Raw genomic sequence first — 18,643 nt, forward strand, 5'->3', positions numbered from 1 at the left:
GGGGCTGTCACCGCCGGCCGCCGCCCTGCGCCTTGGCCGGGCTCCACCACTAACCACTTCCAGAGCTGCGGAGGTTTGGTGTTTGAAGGGGCGAGGAGAGGCCACGTCCGGGTGCTCAGGGGGTCTGCGCCGCTGCTTGGCCCCTTCCCCAGCTCGTTCCCCCTGCCCACTCCCACGCGCTTGGGCAGGCGGGGGCTTTTGAAACAGGAATAAAAAAGCGGGGGGTGGGGATGGGGGGAAATTGAGAGAAGAGGGGAGAAAAAAAAACCGTGCGCCCATCACTGGGGGAGTTTCTGCTCCCTAAAATGGCTGCCTGGAGGGAGCCAAGCATGCGGGCAAGGGGGCCAGCACCGAGCTGGCCGGTGCTGGGCTGCGGCGTTGGGGCGAGATGCCACGGGGCCACCAGCATGACTGGGCTGCCAGGCTGGCGTGGGGACAGGGTGGGGAGGGACGCTGGCAACTGGGGAGGGAGACAAAATGGCTGCATTCAGCGTCAAGCAGCACTGGGGGGTGTTGGGGTGGGGGGCAGCACAGTCCTGCTGCCCACCCGGCTCAGTCTGGCCTGCTAAAAATCACTGCTCCGTGTGTGAAGGGAGCACCAGGCTGGGACCGGGGGGGGGAATGGGGGAAAAAATGAAAGAAAGGGAAAAAACCCCAAGCCACGGCAGGCGGGCAAGCAGCAGCGGGCGCTGCTTTGATGGCCGTGGTTGGGTTGTCACGGCCCTTTCCCAGCATCAGCGAAAGCTGGGAAAGTGAAGTGCCGAAGGCCAAGGGGTGGGAGGAGGAGGAGGGCGGGGGAGCAGGAGGAAGGACAAGGAGTGTGTGGGGGGAATACACGGCAAAAGTTTTGCAAGGGTTTTGGGAGCTCCCAAGCTTGGCTCACGGCCTGGCGCAGCACGGGGAGCCGGAGGGTGATTCAGCCATGCGGTGCCGCGTACAGTGCCGGAATGTGATGGTGCCAGAATGTGCCAGTGCCGGAATGTGCCGGTGCCGCTGAGCACAGCGTCTGAGACGGGTTATTTTTAGCTGATACGGAGCAGGGTCAGCGGGGGCTTCAGGGATGGGAACGAGTGGGTGCTGCCTCAGGGCCCTGCTGCCCTCTGGGGGGCTGGGGGAGGCAGGATGAGCTGCCATGGGGCAATCACCAGCGTGGTGACACTGCCCGGTGTGGCAGGAATGGGTAACAGGAGTGGCTGGAGGGAGGAGAGAAGGCAGGAGGAGAGCCAGGCGGCTGTCACCCTGCCTCAGGGCACGTTGGGTGCCATGGGTTTCCCTCCTCCACCTGTGTCCCACATGCCAGTGCTGGAGTGTCCCCATTCCTGTCCCAGGAAGGGATGCTTGGTGACTCTTTCCCAGTGGCTGAGAATGTGCTGGCTCAGTCATGATCCCCCTGTGGGGTGGGAGCTGCTGGCCGCAGCGTGCCTCAGTTTCCCCCCCCAGCAGAGCGGCGAGGGAGGCACTGGACCGGCAGGGATCCCAGGTGGTACCAGTGCACAGGGCACTCACAGGACGGTGTTTTTTTTCCTCTTGCAGATGCAGAGCAGAGCAGCAGCCCCCGGACAGGCATCGGCTCAGATCAGGAGGACAGCAAACCCATCACGCTGGGTGAGCAGGGTGGGCAGGGGACAAGGGACACCTGAGCCCATCCCCAGGGTCCCTGTGGTGGGGACAGCCCCTCATGGCCTTCATGCCAGCTCCTCCTGCAGCTGCCTCAGTGCTCCACAGCCCCTGATAGCCACTGCCCAGCAGCCTCACTGAGCTGGGCACAGCCTCAGCCTTGTCCCACAGCTGGCAGAGACCTGCCAGGGCCATGTCCCCTCGGGACAGCAACTACCATGGGGGTCCCATGCTGGGGGTACAGATCCCAACCCTGTCAGCATTCTCAGCCACAGGGAAACTGAGACACCAAGGAGCCCTGGAGTGCCCTTGGCAGGGAGGGCCTGTTGGGGTCCTTCCAGAGGATTCAGGGATGTTGGGTGCCCTTGAGCATCCCCACAGGACCAGGGGGAGCAGGGGGGCTGGTCCTGTCCCTCCCCTCAATGCTCCCTCCTCTCTCCTGCACAGATTCAACAGACTTCCAGGAAAGCTTCGTCACCTCAGGGGTGTTCAGTGTCACCGAGCTCATCCAGGTGTCCCGAAGTAAGTGTCACCGTGATGCCGCACTCCCTGCCAGCTGCCTGGGATCATGGCAGCATCCCGTGGGGGTCCCCTCCCTGGCAGGCGGGGGCAGTGCCAGGCCCTCCCTGACCCCGATCTCTCCCTGCAGCGCCGGTGGTGACGGGCACAGGGCCCAACTTCTCCCTGGGGGAGCTGCAGGGCCACCTGGCCTATGACCTGAACCCCTCCAGCACCGGCATGAGGAGGACACTGCCCAGCACCTCCTCCAGCGGGTAGGTGCTCTGCCGGGGGGGGCTATCCCTGGGGGCAGGGTGGTGCCAGGGCTGAAGCAATGTCGGGATGAAGCCATGGCTGGGGCAGTGCCAGGGCCAGGGGGATGCCAGGGAGATACCAGGGGGATTCCAGGGGGATGCCAGTGCAACACTGGGGTGATGCTGGGGCGATGCTGGGGCCACTGGCCATCTTCCCACGGTGGCTGGATCCTGTCCCAGCTGGTGCTGATCCCCTCCCTGCCCCCAGGAGCAAACGGCACAAGTCGGGGTCCATGGAGGATGACATCGACACCAGCCCGGGGGGCGAGTACTACACCTCCTCCAACTCCCCCACCAGCAGCAGCCGCAACTGGACAGAAGACATGGAAGGGGGTAGGTGTCTCCTTCCCTAGAGGAGCCTCTCTGTAGGGGCCCTCCTGCTGCCACAGGGAGCCCAGCCAGCTCACCAGGTCTCTTCTGCTGCCATCATCACACCTCCCCTGGGAAAGCCCGGGTACTCTGGGCAGGCCAGGGTGGTGCTATAGGACCCTCAAGCCGAAGCACAGGCTGGCTGTGGGTGCTGTCGGGTTGCTGTAGGGCCCCCCCTTTGAACACAAGCTCTCTGTAGGTGCTGAGGTGTTGCTATAGGTCCACCCCTGCTTGGGCACAGGCTCCCTGTAAGTGCCATGGACCTTCTATAGCCCCACCCTCATTTAGGCACAGGCTCTCTCTATAGGTGTTCTCTATATGGCCAGCCCAGCACCCCAGCCCCACTCTGGCCTCTCCCAGCCCCACAGCTGCAGCCCAGCTCAGCCCAGCTCAGCCCAGCTCTCTTTCTTGCTCGCCGTTTCTTTTTTTTTTTTTTCCTTTCCTGTCTAGACAGCCCCAATTAGCTTTTCATTAAGAAAAAGGGGGGGCTGGGCTAATTAAAGCAGAGCTGCAGAGCAAACAGTGGCTCCCACGCCCCAGGGTGCCTCTGCGGGTCTTCCTACCCCCTTGGCTGGTGTTCTGCCCCCTGATGCCCCCAGCAGTGGGACAGGATCTGGCCCCCCAGCCCTGCCAAAGACCTGGGGTGCCCAGTCAGGGGGGGCTGGAGGCTGGGAGAAAGCAAGTCCTGGCCCAGGACAGTGCCCCATACATGCTGGGGATGGTGCCCCATTCTGCCCCACTTCAGTGGGGCAGGGGGAGGGCAGTGGAGCCCCGGGAGATGTGACCCCCTCCCCAAAGTGTTGCACACGGGGGTGCGTGGCTGGAGGGGGTTGTGCAGGGTGTTCCTGTCCCCTGCTGGTGGCCTGACCCGCAGCGGGGGGGGTTCGTGGCAGTCCTGTACGGGATGTTCTGGGAAATCCTCCTAACCCCCGGCTGAGAAGGGGCTAAACCCATTACCGGACCTGGGCCAATGGTCGGAGCTAAAGGCACGCTGGGGGGAGGGGAGCGGATTAGGGTGCCCACCACCCCCTCCTGCTCGGCCCCGCGCCCTGGGGTGGCCCTTGGGCTCCTGGGTGTCGGGGGAGTGGGTCCCTGGAGGGGTCACCCCCTGCCAGCACCTTCCTGCCCCCCTGAGAGCCGTTCCTGCTGCATGGCAGGACGTGTCCCCCAGCCACAGGGTGCCCAGGGGGCACTGCAGGGTCAGGGGGCACCCGTGGGGACATCCCCTTCTGCACTTGGGCACCCGTGGAGCTGGGGCCACCAGCATACACACACGTGTGCACACAAACACACACATGTGCACACACAGGCACAGATGCGCACTCTGGCTGATGCCCGTGCATGAACACATGCCTGCACACACGTGTGCATGTGCACACCCTCCCACAGCTGCACACAATTGTGCCGGTGCACATACATGCACATGTACACATGTATGCACGTATATGCATGCAAGTGTGTGCACATCTGTCTGCTGGTGCACACACACTTGTGCACGTGCACACCTGCGGTACGCCCCTGGAGATGCTTACATGTGTGCACACCCTCCCGCACACGCATAGATCACACGTGTGCACACTCTCCTGCACACACAAACACTACACATGCACACACGTGCTCACAGCCATGCCCAGCTGGTGCCCCTCGCCCCAGGAAGGAGCCCCCTGACCCCAGACCAGGCTGGCAGCAGCCCTGGGCTGTCATGGGGCTGCAGCAGGTGCGGGGGTGTGACACTGTGCCCCGCTGTCCCCAGGCATCTCCCCCACAGTGAAGAAGACAGAGATGGACAAGTCCCCGTTCAACAGCCCATCGCCCCAGGACTCCTCACCCCGGCTGAGCAGCTTCACGCAGCACCACCGTCCCGTCATCGCGGTGCACAGCGGTGAGTGTCCTGGCGGGGAAACTGAGGCACAGACCAGCTGGGAAGGAGACTTGGGGGGTGCGTGTCGAGGCAGTGGCAGCTTGTAGTGACGCTGGTGGGTCCCCCCCCTTTCTACTCTCACCTCCAGGTATTGCTCGGAGCCCACACCCATCGTCTGCGCTGCATTTCCCCACCACCTCCATCCTCCCCCAGACGGCCTCCACCTACTTTCCGCACACAGCGATCCGGTACCCGCCTCATCTCAACCCGCAGGACCCGCTCAAAGATCTCGTCTCCTTGGCCTGTGACCCGTCCAACCAGCAGCCCGGACCGGTAAGGACCCAGTGGCATCCATGCATCCCATCACCAACCTCGCCACGGGGCCTCGCTGCCAGAGGGGTGTCCCCGCATCGTCTGCTGCCACCGCCGTCACCGCCGCTGCCGCCGCCGCTCGCGGGTGCTGGGGGGCTCCAGGGGCACCCCAGTGCTGGCGCCCAGCCTGGCTGGGTGTTCCCGCCGCCGCGGTGGTGCCCGCAGCTCCGAGGGGTGCCATGCGTTGGCTCGGGAGCGCCGCTCTCCCGGGCACTGTTGGCACCGTGTTTCTCCACCCGTGGAGGTGCCATTCCCTGTCCCCTGGATCACACCAGGTGCCGCCTTCTAGGGGAGCCAAGGCAGTGAGTGCCAGGGCTGAGCCCCAGGGCTGGGGGCTCTCGAGTGTGACACTCACCGAGGAGCCACCATCCACCAGTGGGACTGGGGGAGCAACAGGCCCCATGTGCCCCATCGGCCTGGGAGGCCAGCGGGTGACCCGTCAGCCCCGCCACGGTGCCGTGTCCCTCAGCATCCCCACCGGGGTGGCACGGCCACACCGTGCTGCTGTGTGCCTTCCCTCACCCCAGCACCAGCATCCCACACGTCCAGCACCCCAGTACCTATCACCGCACACACGCAGCACCCCAGCACTCAGCACCCCACACACAGCACCTCACCCCACATACACAGCACCCCAACACCCAGCACCCTGCAGACCAGCATCCTAACATCCAGCACCCCCTATACTCAGCACCCCAACACCCAGCACCCCTGGGCTCCCTCCATGTCCTAGCCAGGGGCTGAGGGTGGCTACTGCAGTGCACCAGAGTTGCAGAGAGTCTCGGGAGCCTCTCTGAGTTCTGCCCAGCACCTCCTGCTGCCCTTCACCAGCCAGGCCCGACACCAGGGTGAGGGGCCCGGCTGCTTCCCCAGCGCAGTGCTGGGCAGTGCCGGGCTGGCACCAGCCACATCCAGAGCAGCTCCCACCAGCCTGGGCACAGGGAGCTGGTACCGGAGCCTTTGGAGGCCGGTGCCATTCCAGCACCATGGGGTGCCCCTTAGTGGAGAGGAGGGCACAGTGCCCTGGCTCCAGCTCGCGCCGCCGTGGGGCACGACCCCCCCAGCCCCTCCGAATCTCCCCTGCACCGCCGTCATTTCCCTGTCGCCAGCGCCGACTGTTCAGGGCTGCTCTGAGACCCAACAAACTCGTGTCAGCAGTGAGGGACGCTCCATACTAGTGCCAGGTGGCACCGGGGGCTCACCGGGCCGGCATTGCCAGGGCTGCTCCTGCTTCCTAATGGCTTGTGCTGTTTGTTTTTCTGTCTGTGTTGTGTCCCCAGTTAAATGGAAGTGGTCAAGTGAAGGTGCCCAGCCACTACCTGCCCACACAGATGCTGGCGCCGCCACCTCCCCCTGGCATGCCCCGCTTGGCCGTCTCTCCTGACACCAAATCCACCACGACAACCACGGAGGGAGGGACGACCTCACCGACATCACCCAGTAAGCACCCCGCGGCGCCCACCCCTCTCCCCGGCCGGCCCCCTCCTCTCACAGCCCCCCCCAAGGTTCCCCTCCCCACCTCGGTGCTGCTGGAGGGATGTTGGTGGAGGTGGCTTCCCTGCAGCCGGGGAGAGGGCGGCAGCCGGCACACAGTGAGTTTGCTGGGTCTCAGGCAGGTCGGAGCAGGTAGGGTCTGAGCAGGTGGCTGTTGTGTCCACCAATCAAAGGGTCCCGCACTGGTCCCAGGGACCGGTCTGAGCCCCACAACCCTCAGAGGCGGCCAGAGGAGTGGGAGCAGAGCCGTGGTGGGGCTCCCACAAGCTGATGTCCTGCCCAACCCCTCGTGCTGTGGTCAGGGCTTCTGGGGGAGGCTGTTGCCTCTCCGTGCCTCAGTTTCCCCAGTGGCCAGTGGCAGTGCCGCTGGTGGTGCAGGGAGAAGCTGGCCTGGGTGCGGCGCCGGGGCTGGGGGAGACGTCGCACGGGGCTGCCATCCTCTCACTGCGTGGGGGTCCCCAGCGCTGGGGACTCCAATCTGCTCGGTGGCTGTGAAGCAACATGGGTGCAAGGCTGATGTGTGGGACCCCCAGAGCCCTTGGCTGGAGGTGTCTGGGGGGGGCCGTCATTAGCAGTGGGGGCTGATAAGCGAAGACCCCCCTTTGCTCCACCTCGTGGGGCTTTGGCCCGTGGTAGCAGAGGGGGGACACTGGTGTCACCTGCAGGCTGGCATCAGGGCACGTGCTGCAGTGGTGGGACATGGTGCCATTGCTGCACTCCATGATGGGGGTGTCACTGTCCCCCTACCCACTGGACTCCTCCTGGCACCCCAAGAGGGTTAAGCCCTGCCCGGGGGCACTGTCCCCGGGGACAGGCCACTGCTGTGTGCCATCAGCTGCTGGCTGGTGGGTGTTGAGGGTTTGTGGCGTGAAGAATTCAAAGCCTGGCTGATCTGGAGGGCAGAGCTCGGGGTGGCGTGACCCAGCAAGTGACAGGGCCACGGCCACAGGGAGGGACTGGGCAGTGCCAGTCCCCCCCGGGCTCTGGGTAGAATGTGTGCCGAGGATGCTGGCTGTCCCCACGGGGCGCAGTGGCTCCCCTGAAAGCACCCTGCCTCTAGCAGGGCTGAGCCCAGGAGCTCAGCAGGGCCAGGGCTCCCATCGCTGGACCCCCAGCTGGGGCAGGAGGTGGCAAAGGGGGGACATAGCTGAGTGGAGCTGGTGGCTGCCATCTCAGGTCTGCTGGGGAAGCTGCGGCACTGAGAGCACCGCTCTGCGCTTGCCCCCCAGCCCAGGTGGCACCGTGGGCACAGCCCCCTCAGCCTTCGCTCACCCGCAGGCAGAGACATCACCCAGCCACCAGCTCTGGGTGCCCGGGGTGCCTGTCCCAGCAGGCCAGGCCTGGCCCGGGGGGCCGATGGCAATGCCACCCACAGCCCCGTTAATGAGCTCTCGTTTGTTCCCCAGCCTACTCTGCACCAGGCACGCCCCCTGCGAACCGTTCCTTCGTGGGATTAGGACCAAGGGACCCTGGGAGTATCTATCAGGCACAGGTGAGAGCGGGGACACTTCTGGGGGGACCCTCCTGCCCCAGGCACCGCCACCGTGGCATCGCCGTGGGCATCGCCACCACAGGCACAGCCCTCGGGAGCGCCGCCATCATGGGAGTCACTGCCATGGCCTTGGTGACATGGGCACCCCTACCGTGGCATCGCTGCTGTAGCTGTCGCCACGATGGGCGTGGCCATTGCAGGCATCGCCGTTGTGGGCACCTCTGCCGTGGCTTTGCTGCAGTGGCATCAGTGCCATGAGTAGTGCTGCCACGGGCAGTGCCACCGTGGGCATTGCCACTGTGGATGTAACTGCCCCGGGCATCGCTGCCCTGGCATTGCCACGTTGCTGTAGGTATCACTGCCTTGACATTGCCACCATGGGCATTGCTACCATGGGCATCACCACCTGGCGCCCTGTGCCGAGGCCTCAGGCACTGCTGGTGGCTCAGAGCCTCCGAGGGTCCCCCAGGGCAAAGGGGGGTCCCTGCTGTGCCTCTGCCTGGCACCTTGCCTGGCAGCATGGCACAACCGGGCTGCCCCAGTGCCCACAGCATCCCCAGACATGGGGCATTTGGGCCACATGTCCTCTCACCAGGGGGTGTGGGTACCCCACTCTCACCTGCTGGTGCCCGCCGGCAGCTCCAGCTGCTGTGGGATGTAGCGTGCGCCTTCCCAGGGGCTTTTCCTTTCTCCTGGATATTTTATAACTGGTAGATCGTGAGCCGGTGCCAGCGCCGTGGGCAGCACCGCAGGGCCAGGGCAGGAGTGCCAGCACCTTGCCTCACTTGTGAGATGAGTTGGCCAGCCTCAGCCATGCCAGCAGGGGCAGGAGGTTGCAGCCCTGCCCGGCCAGTGAGGCCAATGCCGGGGCCGTGGGATAGGTGTGTGGATGGAGCTGTGCCAGGGGCACCCTGGGGTGCTGCATCTGTTGGGGCTGAGTGCTTGGGGTGCTGAGCTGTGCCAGGGGTACCCAGAGGTGCTCTGTGCTCTGCCATGGACCACAAGCTGGGATACCCAAGGGTGCTGTGGCATAGCAGGAGGCAGATGCTGGGGGTCGAGCTCTGACTGCAGCCCCCTACCTGCTGCAGTAGGTGGGCACCCCGAGGCCTTTGGGACCCTAAAGAGGAGACATGGGGCAGCGCTGGGAGAGCCTCAGGGGAGCAGGTTGCTGGGGTCTTTGCACCCCCCAGACCCCGGGGGTCACAGTCACTTGCAGCCCCACGTCCCCAGGGTGTCTGTCCCTGTGCGCATGTGTCTGGTTACACTCCGGGAGCCACCTCAGGGCTCGAGGATGCTCCGTGTGGGGAAACTGAGGCACAAGGTAGACAAAACGGTGTCTCGCGTCCCTGCAGGGGTAGCTGAGACCTGCTGCTCTCAGGTCATGTGTGGTGGGACTGGGAAGGGTTAAGGGAAGCAGCGGCCCCGAGCTGTCTCGTTGCCAACGGAAACCAGACATGAGGTAATCGGGGACGAACTTGAACTTGGGGCTGGGGAGAAGGAGACAATGGGAGGGTGGCAGGGGGCCACCCCTCCCCCGACCCATCCCTCCGCGGACCTTTCCCGGGGGAGCATCGTCTTCGCCCTGTAGGCACAGAGAGACCGGTCACCAAGGGGGACGCGGGTGGCCCCGGCGCAGAGGCCTGACCAGCTCAGTGCAGGTCGGGGGCTGGCAGCCTCAGGCAGGACAGGGAGACGAGCTGAGCCCGGGGACAGGGGGGACAGGCCGGGGGGACAAGCGGCTTCACGGCCGTGAGCACTAACCCAGCCTCTCTCCTCTCTCCCGGCAGTCCTGGTACCTGGGATAACCGCCGCCGTGCCGCCCCTTCGCCTCCCTCCTCCTCTGCTTTAGGCACCCCCAGAGGAACATCCCCGTCCCCGAGCACCAGGCCCAGCCTTGCGGTGACGACGGAGAGCGCGGACTCACCACGACGACGACGACAAGCGAAACCCACACCAGAAGGAAAGAGTGAGGGAAAGGAAGAAGGAAAAGGATCAAACTTTTTTAAAAAGGAAAAAAAAAAAACAACAAAACCCACACAAACAAAACAACAACCCATCCCAGGAGGACCTTCCCCCCCACGCCCCGGACACCCCCGCTGATGCGCCGGAAAACAAAGAAACAGAAAAAAACAAAGAAAAAGAAAAAAACCACACTATTATTTGCCCCGTTGGCTGGCGCCGTGCCGAGACCTGACACAACTCGTGCCAGCGATGCCTCCCGGAGCGGCAGCGGAGCTGCGGCGCCAGAGCCTGCCGGCCGGAGGGTCGGATATGCAAACGACTCCTGACTCTCGTTCTTGCCTCTATGTGAGTAGAAAAGATCAAACCCCTCTGCCACCCCCCCAGCCCCACGCAGACACTCGGGGGGCCCCGGGGCTGGGGTGGGGATTTGGGGGGGCAGGAGGGGCTGCCTCCTGCTGCTGGTCCCCAGTGGATGTGTCCGCGCTCGCCATCAGGGCGATGTGATGCTCTGTGCCTCGGGGCCGAGCGACACCACGCTGCGGGGACACGTGCTGCGGTGACACCGTGACGTGGTGACACCGTGACGTGGTGACACCGTGACGTGGCGCTGCAGTGGAAAAGTGCTGCGGTGATGCGGGTGTCACAGTGGCTGGCTGTGTCACAAGCAGATGTCACAGGGCGCTTGGGGTCATGGAGGGTGCATGGGCCGAGCTGGGGGCAGTCATAAAAGGGGTGGCACCCCCCGATTCCCGTGGGGACATGTCATGAGGTGCTGCCACCACTGCCCCAGCAGGACCCAGGCTGCCACCGTGGGGCCGGGGCACCGCTCGTCGTCTCTCTGCAATGCCTTCCTCGCCGTGCACTGTCCCCACCTGTCCCCACGCGTGTCCCAGCGCCTCCCTGCGTGTCCCTGCGCCGGGGGGGGGGGAGGGGCCGGGGGGTGGGGGGGGGCGTGTGTCCGTGTGTCTGAGCTATGCATTCCTGTGGACAGGGACCGGGGGGGGGGGGAGGAGGGGGGGGCGAGGAGGGGGTGCGCGCGTGTTGCACATTTTTGTAGGAAATGCACTTTTAAGAGGGAATCGTCAAAAAAAAAAAAAAGATAAAAACAAGAAAAAGAAGAAAAGAAGAAAAGGAAAGGAAAAAAAATCACAAAAAAGGAAGAGGAGGAGGAAGAGGAGGAGATGGAGCCCCCGGCACTGGCCTGCCGGGACGGCCGGATTGGGGGGGTTTTGGGGTGTTGTTTTTGTTTTTAAATACAAAAGGATGGAGAAAAGGAGCCTGAGCGAGGGCAGAGCCAGACCCCCCCGGGGCAGAGCCAGACCCCCCCGGGTCCCCAGCCCCGCGTCAAGTGCCTGAACTGCTGCGGGGAGGGGTCCCGGCGCCCCCGGCTGTCCCTGTCCCCCCGCACTGGCGGGCGGGCCGGGCAGGGGACGCGGGGACGTGGCAGTGCCTTAGAGCAGAGGGACCCGCGCGGCAGCCGAGGAGGAGGAAGAGGAGGACGAAGGCACCCGGCGTCTCCAGCGAGACTGCGGCAGCCACGGAGGAGACTGACCCCGCGTGTGTCCCCAGACGGACCCCAGGGGACACCCCACGGGTGATGAGGGAGAGGAGCCACCGTGGGATGGCTTGAAGGGACATCGCCGAGGCCACCGCTGCCACCCGCCGGGCCCCCACCCCTGGCACCCACAGCTGCCCCGTGGACCACCCGGCATCGCATCCAACTGCTCCCCACCCCCCCCGCGCTGTGCCCGCTTCCCACCCCCACCCCCCCGGGACGGATCCTGCCCACCCGCGGCGCGGCACCGGGGAAAGGGCTGATGCAAGAAATCCCAGGAGACAAAAAAAAAAACCCAACCAACCATCATCCAAGAGGACGAGAAAAGGAGAAAACCCACCCAAAAAAAAATTTTAAAAAAGAAAAAAAGAAAAAAGGAAAAAGGAAAAAAAAAAACCACCCAACACAACAACAACAAAAACACACAACAACAAAAAAAGTGCTCGACGGAGAGGGAAACCTGTTTTGTTTTTTGGTTGCTTGTTTTTTTTTGTTTTTTTTTAAAGATCTGAGGAAAGAAACACGTGGAGAAAAAAAAAAAAAAAAGACATTGAAAAAAAAAAAAAAAAGACAAATAAACTGCATGGTGCTTTAACAGGATCTGGTGACCTGGCTCAACCCAGCCGCGGCTGGCTGATGCTGTGCATGGCAGACTGTATTAACCGGCTCGACCTTCCCCCCCTTCAGCAACAGAGAAACAAACAAAAAAAAATGACCGACAAAAAAAAAAAATCAAACAAAAAAAAAAAGGAAAAAAAAAAAGGAAAAAATCTGTAGAAAAGGAAAAAAAAAAGCCGTAAAAAAAAAAAGAAAAGAAAAAAATAATTCATGTTTTCCTAATTTGCACGAAATTTTCTACCACATGATGTGCCTTTGCCTTCGGAGACTAAGTATTACCGGACCCGATATCAGTGCGAGGGAGTCGCTGCATGCCCGGGGCTCCCGGGGGGCCGGGGGGGCCGGGGGCGGCCGCCCCCCCCTCGCCTCCTGCATGGCTTCTTCTCGGCCGGAAAAGTCCCTTTTCTCTCAATGATGATTATTATTATTTTTATTATTGCTATTTTTTAAGAGATTTTCCCCCCCCCTTTCGGAAACGTCTTCCAGTTGGTAATAGCGACGCATCCTCTGCGCCAACACATCGGAATATGCAATAGCCGCTCGGGGGGGCCGGGGGGGTCGCGCCCCCCCCTTTGCTTTGCCTCTCTCTCTTCTTTTTCTTTTCTATTCTTTTTATTTGTTTTCCTTTTTTTTTTTTTTTTCCCCTTCCCTTTCGGGGGGTTTTCATTTCGGTTTTCTGCTCACAGCAACCAAAGGCAGTGAGGCGGGAGGCGGCAGGGACCCCCCCCCACCCCGGGACAGGAACACCTGCCCCCCACCCGCTCCCCCCCCGGGTCAGAGCTCCATCCCCCGCGTAGTGGTCGGGGGAACCCAGGCATCCGGGCACAGCTGGATGGACGAGGATGCGATCGGGGTCACCATGGGGGGGGACCAGGGATGGAGACACCCATGGCTGAGCCCTTGGAGGGGGGGGGGGGTCACAGCATCCCTTTCCCCCCCCCTAGGGGGACCCTCGCCTTTTCAATTGGTTTCCAGTGGGGCACAGGGCCGGGAGGGCTGAGCCCAGCTGCTCTCGTGACAGGAATGGAACCGTGTGAATGTAGCTGGGCCCCCCCCCACCCAGGGCTGGTGTCATGGGGGTCGCAGCCCCCTCCCCACCTCCATCCCCATCGGCTTCATCTTCGGGGGTCCGGCCGGTGCCGCAGGGAACGGGCCGAGTCCCGCAGGACAATGTCCCCTCCCGCTGTCCCTTTGCCTGTTCCCTGCTGCACCAACTGCTGAGCGGGGTCCCGACACAGCCAAAAAATCCAGATTTTGCCTTAAAACCCAAGCGTCCCGCAGGCCGGAGAGAGAAAGAGACAACCCCCGCCCCCCCCAGCTCCCCCTCCCCTGAGGCTGAGGACTGATGCGGGTCGTGACACCCATGGGCGGGTGGCACCGCGTGTCACTGCTGCTTTGTAATGAAGAAACGTCGTCGTCAGCATTTTTTTTTAATTTTATTTTTTTGTGTGTGTATCCAAAAGTATTAGTAGGGGATGGGGGGGGAGGAGGGGGGTTGTGTCCCCGATATCCCGCCGGGGTGTCGCCCACCGGTTTCTCGGGGGGTCCCACAGGGCGGGGGAACATCCTTGGGTGACTCTTCTTGATGCAAGGTGCAGTATTGATTTCTGCAAGGACAATGCAAGGCGGGGAGCGGGGGGGGGGGGGGGGGGGGGAGACAGCACAAAAATGGAATTGAAACAAAACCAAAACAAACAAAAAGAAAACGAAGGAAGAGAGAAAATCGGGGAGGGGAAGGAAATTTTTAAAGGAAATAATTTTTAAAAGGGGTTTTAAGGCTAGAAAAGTCTCAGCTCAAAGCAAAAAAAAAAGCATTTCTCAGTGGTGACAGTGACAGCCAGCGGGGGGGGGGGGGGCGGGGGGCACCGGGGCGGCCCCCCCGCCCCAGCCCCCTGCGACCGTGGGGCCGGGGGCAGGCGAGAGGCGCTGGCGTCCCTCGGGCCTGGACCCCCCGCCCCCAGGAAGCCCCCGGCCCCCCAGGGGCACCGGCTGGGGTCCCCCTCCACCCCCCTTTTGCTGCCTTCCCCCCCGCCATCAACCCGGGGCCCACAGCGCGCCTGGCCGGGCTGCACCCGCGGCCCCCCCAAAACCCGCCCTCGGCAAGAAAAGCACCTTAAAACATGTTTAAAAAAGGCAAAAAAAAATCAACTCGACGCGCCCTCCCCTAACCTGGAGGGAGGCAGCGGGGGGGGGGGGGGGGGGGGGGTGTCGGGCCGGGGCCTTTCCCTTGGGGGTCCGGGGAGTCCCCAGCACCCCCGGGGTTTTTGCACTGCTCCCCCCGACACCCACCACTCCGGGGCCGCATCTCCCCCCCCCCCGGCTCTGCCCAAAGGGAATATGCAAACTCCCCCCCACGGGACCCCTCCATGGGGGACACCGCTCACGCGGGGACAGGGGGGGACCACCACTAATTTTTTACTATGTTTATTTTTTTAATTGTTCTCCCTAATTTTATTTTTTTTTTCCTCCCCCCGCGGCCTCTGGGCTCGGTGATCGGGGTGAGAGCAAAGCCGGGGCGAGGGGGGTGTCCCGTTATCCCTGGGGATGCTCCAGGGGGGGGATCCCGGCAGGATGCGGGGGTTCGTGGGGGGGACATGGAGGGGGGGTCCGCTCGACAATCACCGCGCCCGGGGCTCCCGCGGGGGTTTCATGCACTACAGTCTCTCCTAGAGGGTTTTTAGTCGGGCTCGTCGGCTTAAAAAGAATTAGTTTAAAATAGTCCTTGTGACCTATAAATAAAATATTAAAAGAAAAAAAAAAATAACCTGTACATATATATATATATCTCTCTCCACATATATATATATGGGGCTGCAGGGACCGGAGGTGGGCGCGGGTCCCTGCGGGCTGACAACACAGTTAAGGTACTTTAAAGCGCAAAGGAATATATATATATATATATATATATAAAATTCCCTATATATATATATATGTCTTGTTTGTTGTTGTTTTGTTTCTGGGGTTTTTTTTGTTGTTGTTGTTTGGGGGTTTTTTTTGTGTTTTGTTTGTTTGTTTGTTTTGGTTTTTGTACTATGAGTTTGGAATTGCTGCTTTTGTGTCCCCCGGGCTCCCGCCGCCGGCTGGGGTGGGCAGCACCTCTGGGTGCCCCCCCGCCCGCCCCCCCCCCCCCCTTCCCCAAATCCCTGCAGCCCCCCCGGGCAAAGAGCGGCAAAAGGAGAGAAACCGCCCCAAAAAGGCGTCGAGGCGGCAGCCGGTGGGACCACGACTCAGACCCATACCAAAAATCCCGCCGCAGGTGCCTCCGCGCCGCCGGCTGCCCTCGCCCGCCTTTTCGGGGGGTATCTCCCACCCCCCCACACACACACCCCCCCCCAAACACGGGGCGCGGGGGGTGCCCCCTCCCTCGCAGTTATATTTTACTAGTTAGCCGGATTCTCGCTTCTCGCTTGCCGCAGCCGTTACACCCGCCGAGCGCACCAGGGCTGCGAGCCGGGGCTGGGACCACCCCCCCCGGCCGTGCCCCCCCCGGGCCCTGCATGACGACCCCCCCGCCCCTCCCCGAGCCCCCCGCTCGCCTCCCTGGTGCTTCACGATATTTGATTATTACCATTTACGCAGCCATTACCGATAGTCGCCGCTCCTGCCTACATACCAGTTACTGACCGTGACTATGGATTTGGGTTTTATTTCTTTTTGTTCGTTTTGGGCTTTTTCTTGTTGTTTTTTTTTTGTTTGTTTGTTTTGTTTTTAATTTTTGTCGGCTTTTTCGTTTTTTTTGTTTTGTTTTGTTTTTCTCTCCCCCTCCCTTATGCAAAAAAGAGAAAAAGAGACAAAAAAAAGAAGAAAAAAAAAACAAAAAAGGAAAAAAAACCTGACATACACACAAAAAAAAGATTAAAAAAGAAAAGGAAAAAAAAAAAGACAAAAAATAAAAAAATGTATAAAAATTAAACAAGCTATGCTTCAACTCCAGCCCGCCTCCGCCCTTCCTTCGCTGCCCCCCGGGGAAACTGAGGCACAACACCCGGCCTGGGAAGGAGCCGGGTGTCCCAGCTGGGAGGGACTGGGTGGACTGGAGCAGAGCTGTGCCAGGCAGTGGGTGCCCATCACCCCAGGAAGAGTGTGCCCACCAAGGGTGCTCTTGGCCCGGATGGGGAGGGTGGCTGAGCCGGCAGCAGCGCCCCTGGGGGGACCCGCACCCCACTCGGGGGGCGGTGGGAGGTGGGGCTGGGGTGACGGGGGAGGGAGGGAACACGCGGGAGTGAGGACACGGGTGCAGTCGTGGGCTCACTTGGGCACACAGCGCTGCTGCCTCCTCTGCATCATCACCTCGTGCATGTGACATCATCGGCTGCATGACGTCATTGCCCTCACCCGCGTGGCCTCGTGTGCCGACGCTCTGCAGCACCCTTTGTTGCCGTCCTGAAGTGCTGCTCAGGACACCCCCCCGGGCAGGCCCCAGAGCCTGGTGACACCCGCGGGTGCCCAGTGCGCGGTCCCCGCTGCGGGGCAGGACGCCTGGGTCAGGGCACAGCGACGGGGCTGCGCAGCCGCTCTCCGCCGTGCTGGTGTCACTGAGGCCCGGTAGTTTGTCGCATCCCAGGAGCCCCACAGTGTCCCTGTCTCTGTGGCCCCTGGGGGCGCCCCCGCACCCCACCCTCGGGCCCCATCCTGGGGGTGCAGAGCCCGGGGAACAGCCCCACGCTCCCAGCACGGTGACACCAGACACGTGACACCAGGGCAGGTTGGGGACCTTTACTAGGGTACAGCCGGGGACATCCGCTCCCACGGACGCGATGCCCCGCGGCGGGAGCGGGGGGGTCCCTGCTTCTGGCCCCGCCTCCCACCCTCCCCGTCCCACTCCGGCGGGCAGCTGATCCGTGCCGGGTCTTGGTGGCAGCCACGGCCCGGCCCGCCCGGTGGCGGTTCCGCAAAACCCGGCTCGGATCCGCGCCCCGCGGAGCGGACTGAGGGTGCGGCGGCGACGGGGCGTCCCCAGAGCCGGGTCTCGGGGGGCGGGGGACGGGTACCCCCTCAGAGCGGCGTTGCTTTGCTCCGCTCCGCGCCGTCGCTCTCCTCGTCGCTCTCCTTCTCAGCCGCCGGGTTGACACGGCCAGTGCGCTCCAGCCTGGGGAGGCAGTGGGGCAGCGGTGGGGTGAGGGGACACCCCCGGCACAAGGGCACCCCGGGTCACGTATGGCACCGCCAGAACCACACATGGCACCGCCGGCAGGTGACCATCCCTAGGGGACAATCGAGGCCCAGCCTAGGGGTGCGGTTCCAGCCCCGCACTGCCCGGCCGTGGTACCTGCTGATCCCCGGGGTCTCCTGGAGGCCGTTCTGCTTCCTGCGGGGGGACAGGGGGTGAGCAGTGCCCGGGGACAGCCCCACCCCCCGCAGCGCCCTGCTCCCAGCTGGGGGCACAGCCGGCCCCTGCAGCCCCCGGGCGGGTGCAGGATGTGTCCCCTCCCGCTGACCCACCTGCGCATCCTGACCCGCCAGAGCCGGTTGGCCAGGAGGAGCACGAAGACGATGAAGAGGAAGACAACGACAGCCGTGAGGCCAATGAGCCAGGGCTGCAGCTCCTTGGGGCCGGTGCCTGCGTGGCAGGGGGATGGGGACAGGGATAGAGATGGGGACGGGGACAGGGACAGGGATGGGGACAGAGATAGGAACGAGGATGGCTTCAGGGCAACCCCATCCTGCAGGGGACGGGACCTCCCCCCCATTCCATGGCACAGGGAATTGTGTGGGTTGTGGACACAGGCTGTGCTGAGCCTGGCACCAGGGGACACTGGGGGACATTGGCAGGTGGTCATGGCCACACCCTCCCCACTGTCGCTTGGGTGCTGAGAAAGCCACACAGCCCAGCACATCCCCAGTAGAGCACAGGGGTGTCTGGCACAGTGGGGGACATGGGGGACAGCAGGAAGGTGCCCCTTTCTGCTCTGCCCCAAAATGATGCCTGCTGTGGCTCTGGGACGGACTGGTCCTACTGGGAAGGTCTGCCAGGAGCTGCTCCAACACCCTGGATGGGTCACATGGGTATGGGGGGGGGTGGGGATACAGGGGATTGGGGGGCACTGGGAGCACCTACCAGCCTGTCCCTGGACGGTGGTGACAAGGATGAGCAGAAGCAGGAGCGAGAGGGGCTGTGAGCCCCTCACCATTTTGGGGCAGAGGCTGGCAGCAGGCTGGGGCATGGTCAGGTCCTGCACCCCCAGGTGGGCTCCTCTCCTCCCCACTGCCAGGCTGAGGGCAGGGACTGCTCTCTGCACCTGGGGCCAAGGGGCAGCTTTTATTGGGCTCAAGAGGACAATTGCCACCAAGTGCCATGGCAACGCGACTCCCATAACCCCGGAGAGGCAGCACCTCTCCCTGGGCTCAGCCACCAGCAGGCTGTGACACCCAGAGGCCACCACCCTGGGGACCATGGCCATACCCTGTGCCCAGGCCTGGGGTCCACCTCTGGGGTGGGCAGGGCAAGTGGGGGGAGGCAGGGATGGTTGGAGGGACAGATGGATATGTGG

At 62.9% G+C, this 18,643-nt stretch overlaps 2 protein-coding genes across 6 annotated transcripts in view; one reads left to right on the plus strand and one right to left on the minus strand.

Moving 5' to 3' along the window:
* Positions 1 to 10,168, plus strand: part of NFIC (nuclear factor I C) — a 39,505-nt gene extending 29,337 nt beyond the window's left edge. For 2 of the 5 annotated variants that reach the window (XM_051639336.1, XM_051639335.1), the window contains exons 3-11: positions 1,534 to 1,605; positions 2,065 to 2,139; positions 2,267 to 2,390; positions 2,638 to 2,762; positions 4,552 to 4,680; positions 4,808 to 4,992; positions 6,312 to 6,471; positions 7,932 to 8,017; positions 9,805 to 10,168. In XM_051639336.1, coding sequence (XP_051495296.1) covers positions 1,534 to 1,605; positions 2,065 to 2,139; positions 2,267 to 2,390; positions 2,638 to 2,762; positions 4,552 to 4,680; positions 4,808 to 4,992; positions 6,312 to 6,471; positions 7,932 to 8,017; positions 9,805 to 9,822 — 974 coding nt within the window. In that variant the 3' untranslated portion in view covers positions 9,823 to 10,168. The remainder of the gene's footprint in view (positions 1 to 1,533; positions 1,606 to 2,064; positions 2,140 to 2,266; positions 2,391 to 2,637; positions 2,763 to 4,551; positions 4,681 to 4,807; positions 4,993 to 6,311; positions 6,472 to 7,931; positions 8,018 to 9,804) is intronic. The other 3 variants (XM_051639337.1, XM_051639338.1, XM_051639339.1) reach the window with 3 other exon arrangements.
* A 1,950-nt stretch (positions 10,169 to 12,118) lies between these two features.
* Positions 12,119 to 18,402, minus strand: SMIM24 (small integral membrane protein 24). Its single transcript, XM_051639961.1, is given in 7 exon segments — positions 12,119 to 12,801; positions 12,911 to 12,980; positions 13,251 to 13,410; positions 17,163 to 17,241; positions 17,422 to 17,460; positions 17,595 to 17,712; positions 18,211 to 18,402. Coding segments are annotated over 7 exon segments (813 nt in total). The 5' UTR covers positions 18,317 to 18,402; the 3' UTR covers positions 12,119 to 12,560.
* Positions 18,403 to 18,643: the final 241 nt, after the last annotated feature.

This window comes from Apus apus, chromosome 24 (genome assembly GCF_020740795.1).
Source record: "Apus apus isolate bApuApu2 chromosome 24, bApuApu2.pri.cur, whole genome shotgun sequence".
NCBI classification, from domain to species: Eukaryota; Metazoa; Chordata; class Aves; order Apodiformes; family Apodidae; genus Apus; species Apus apus.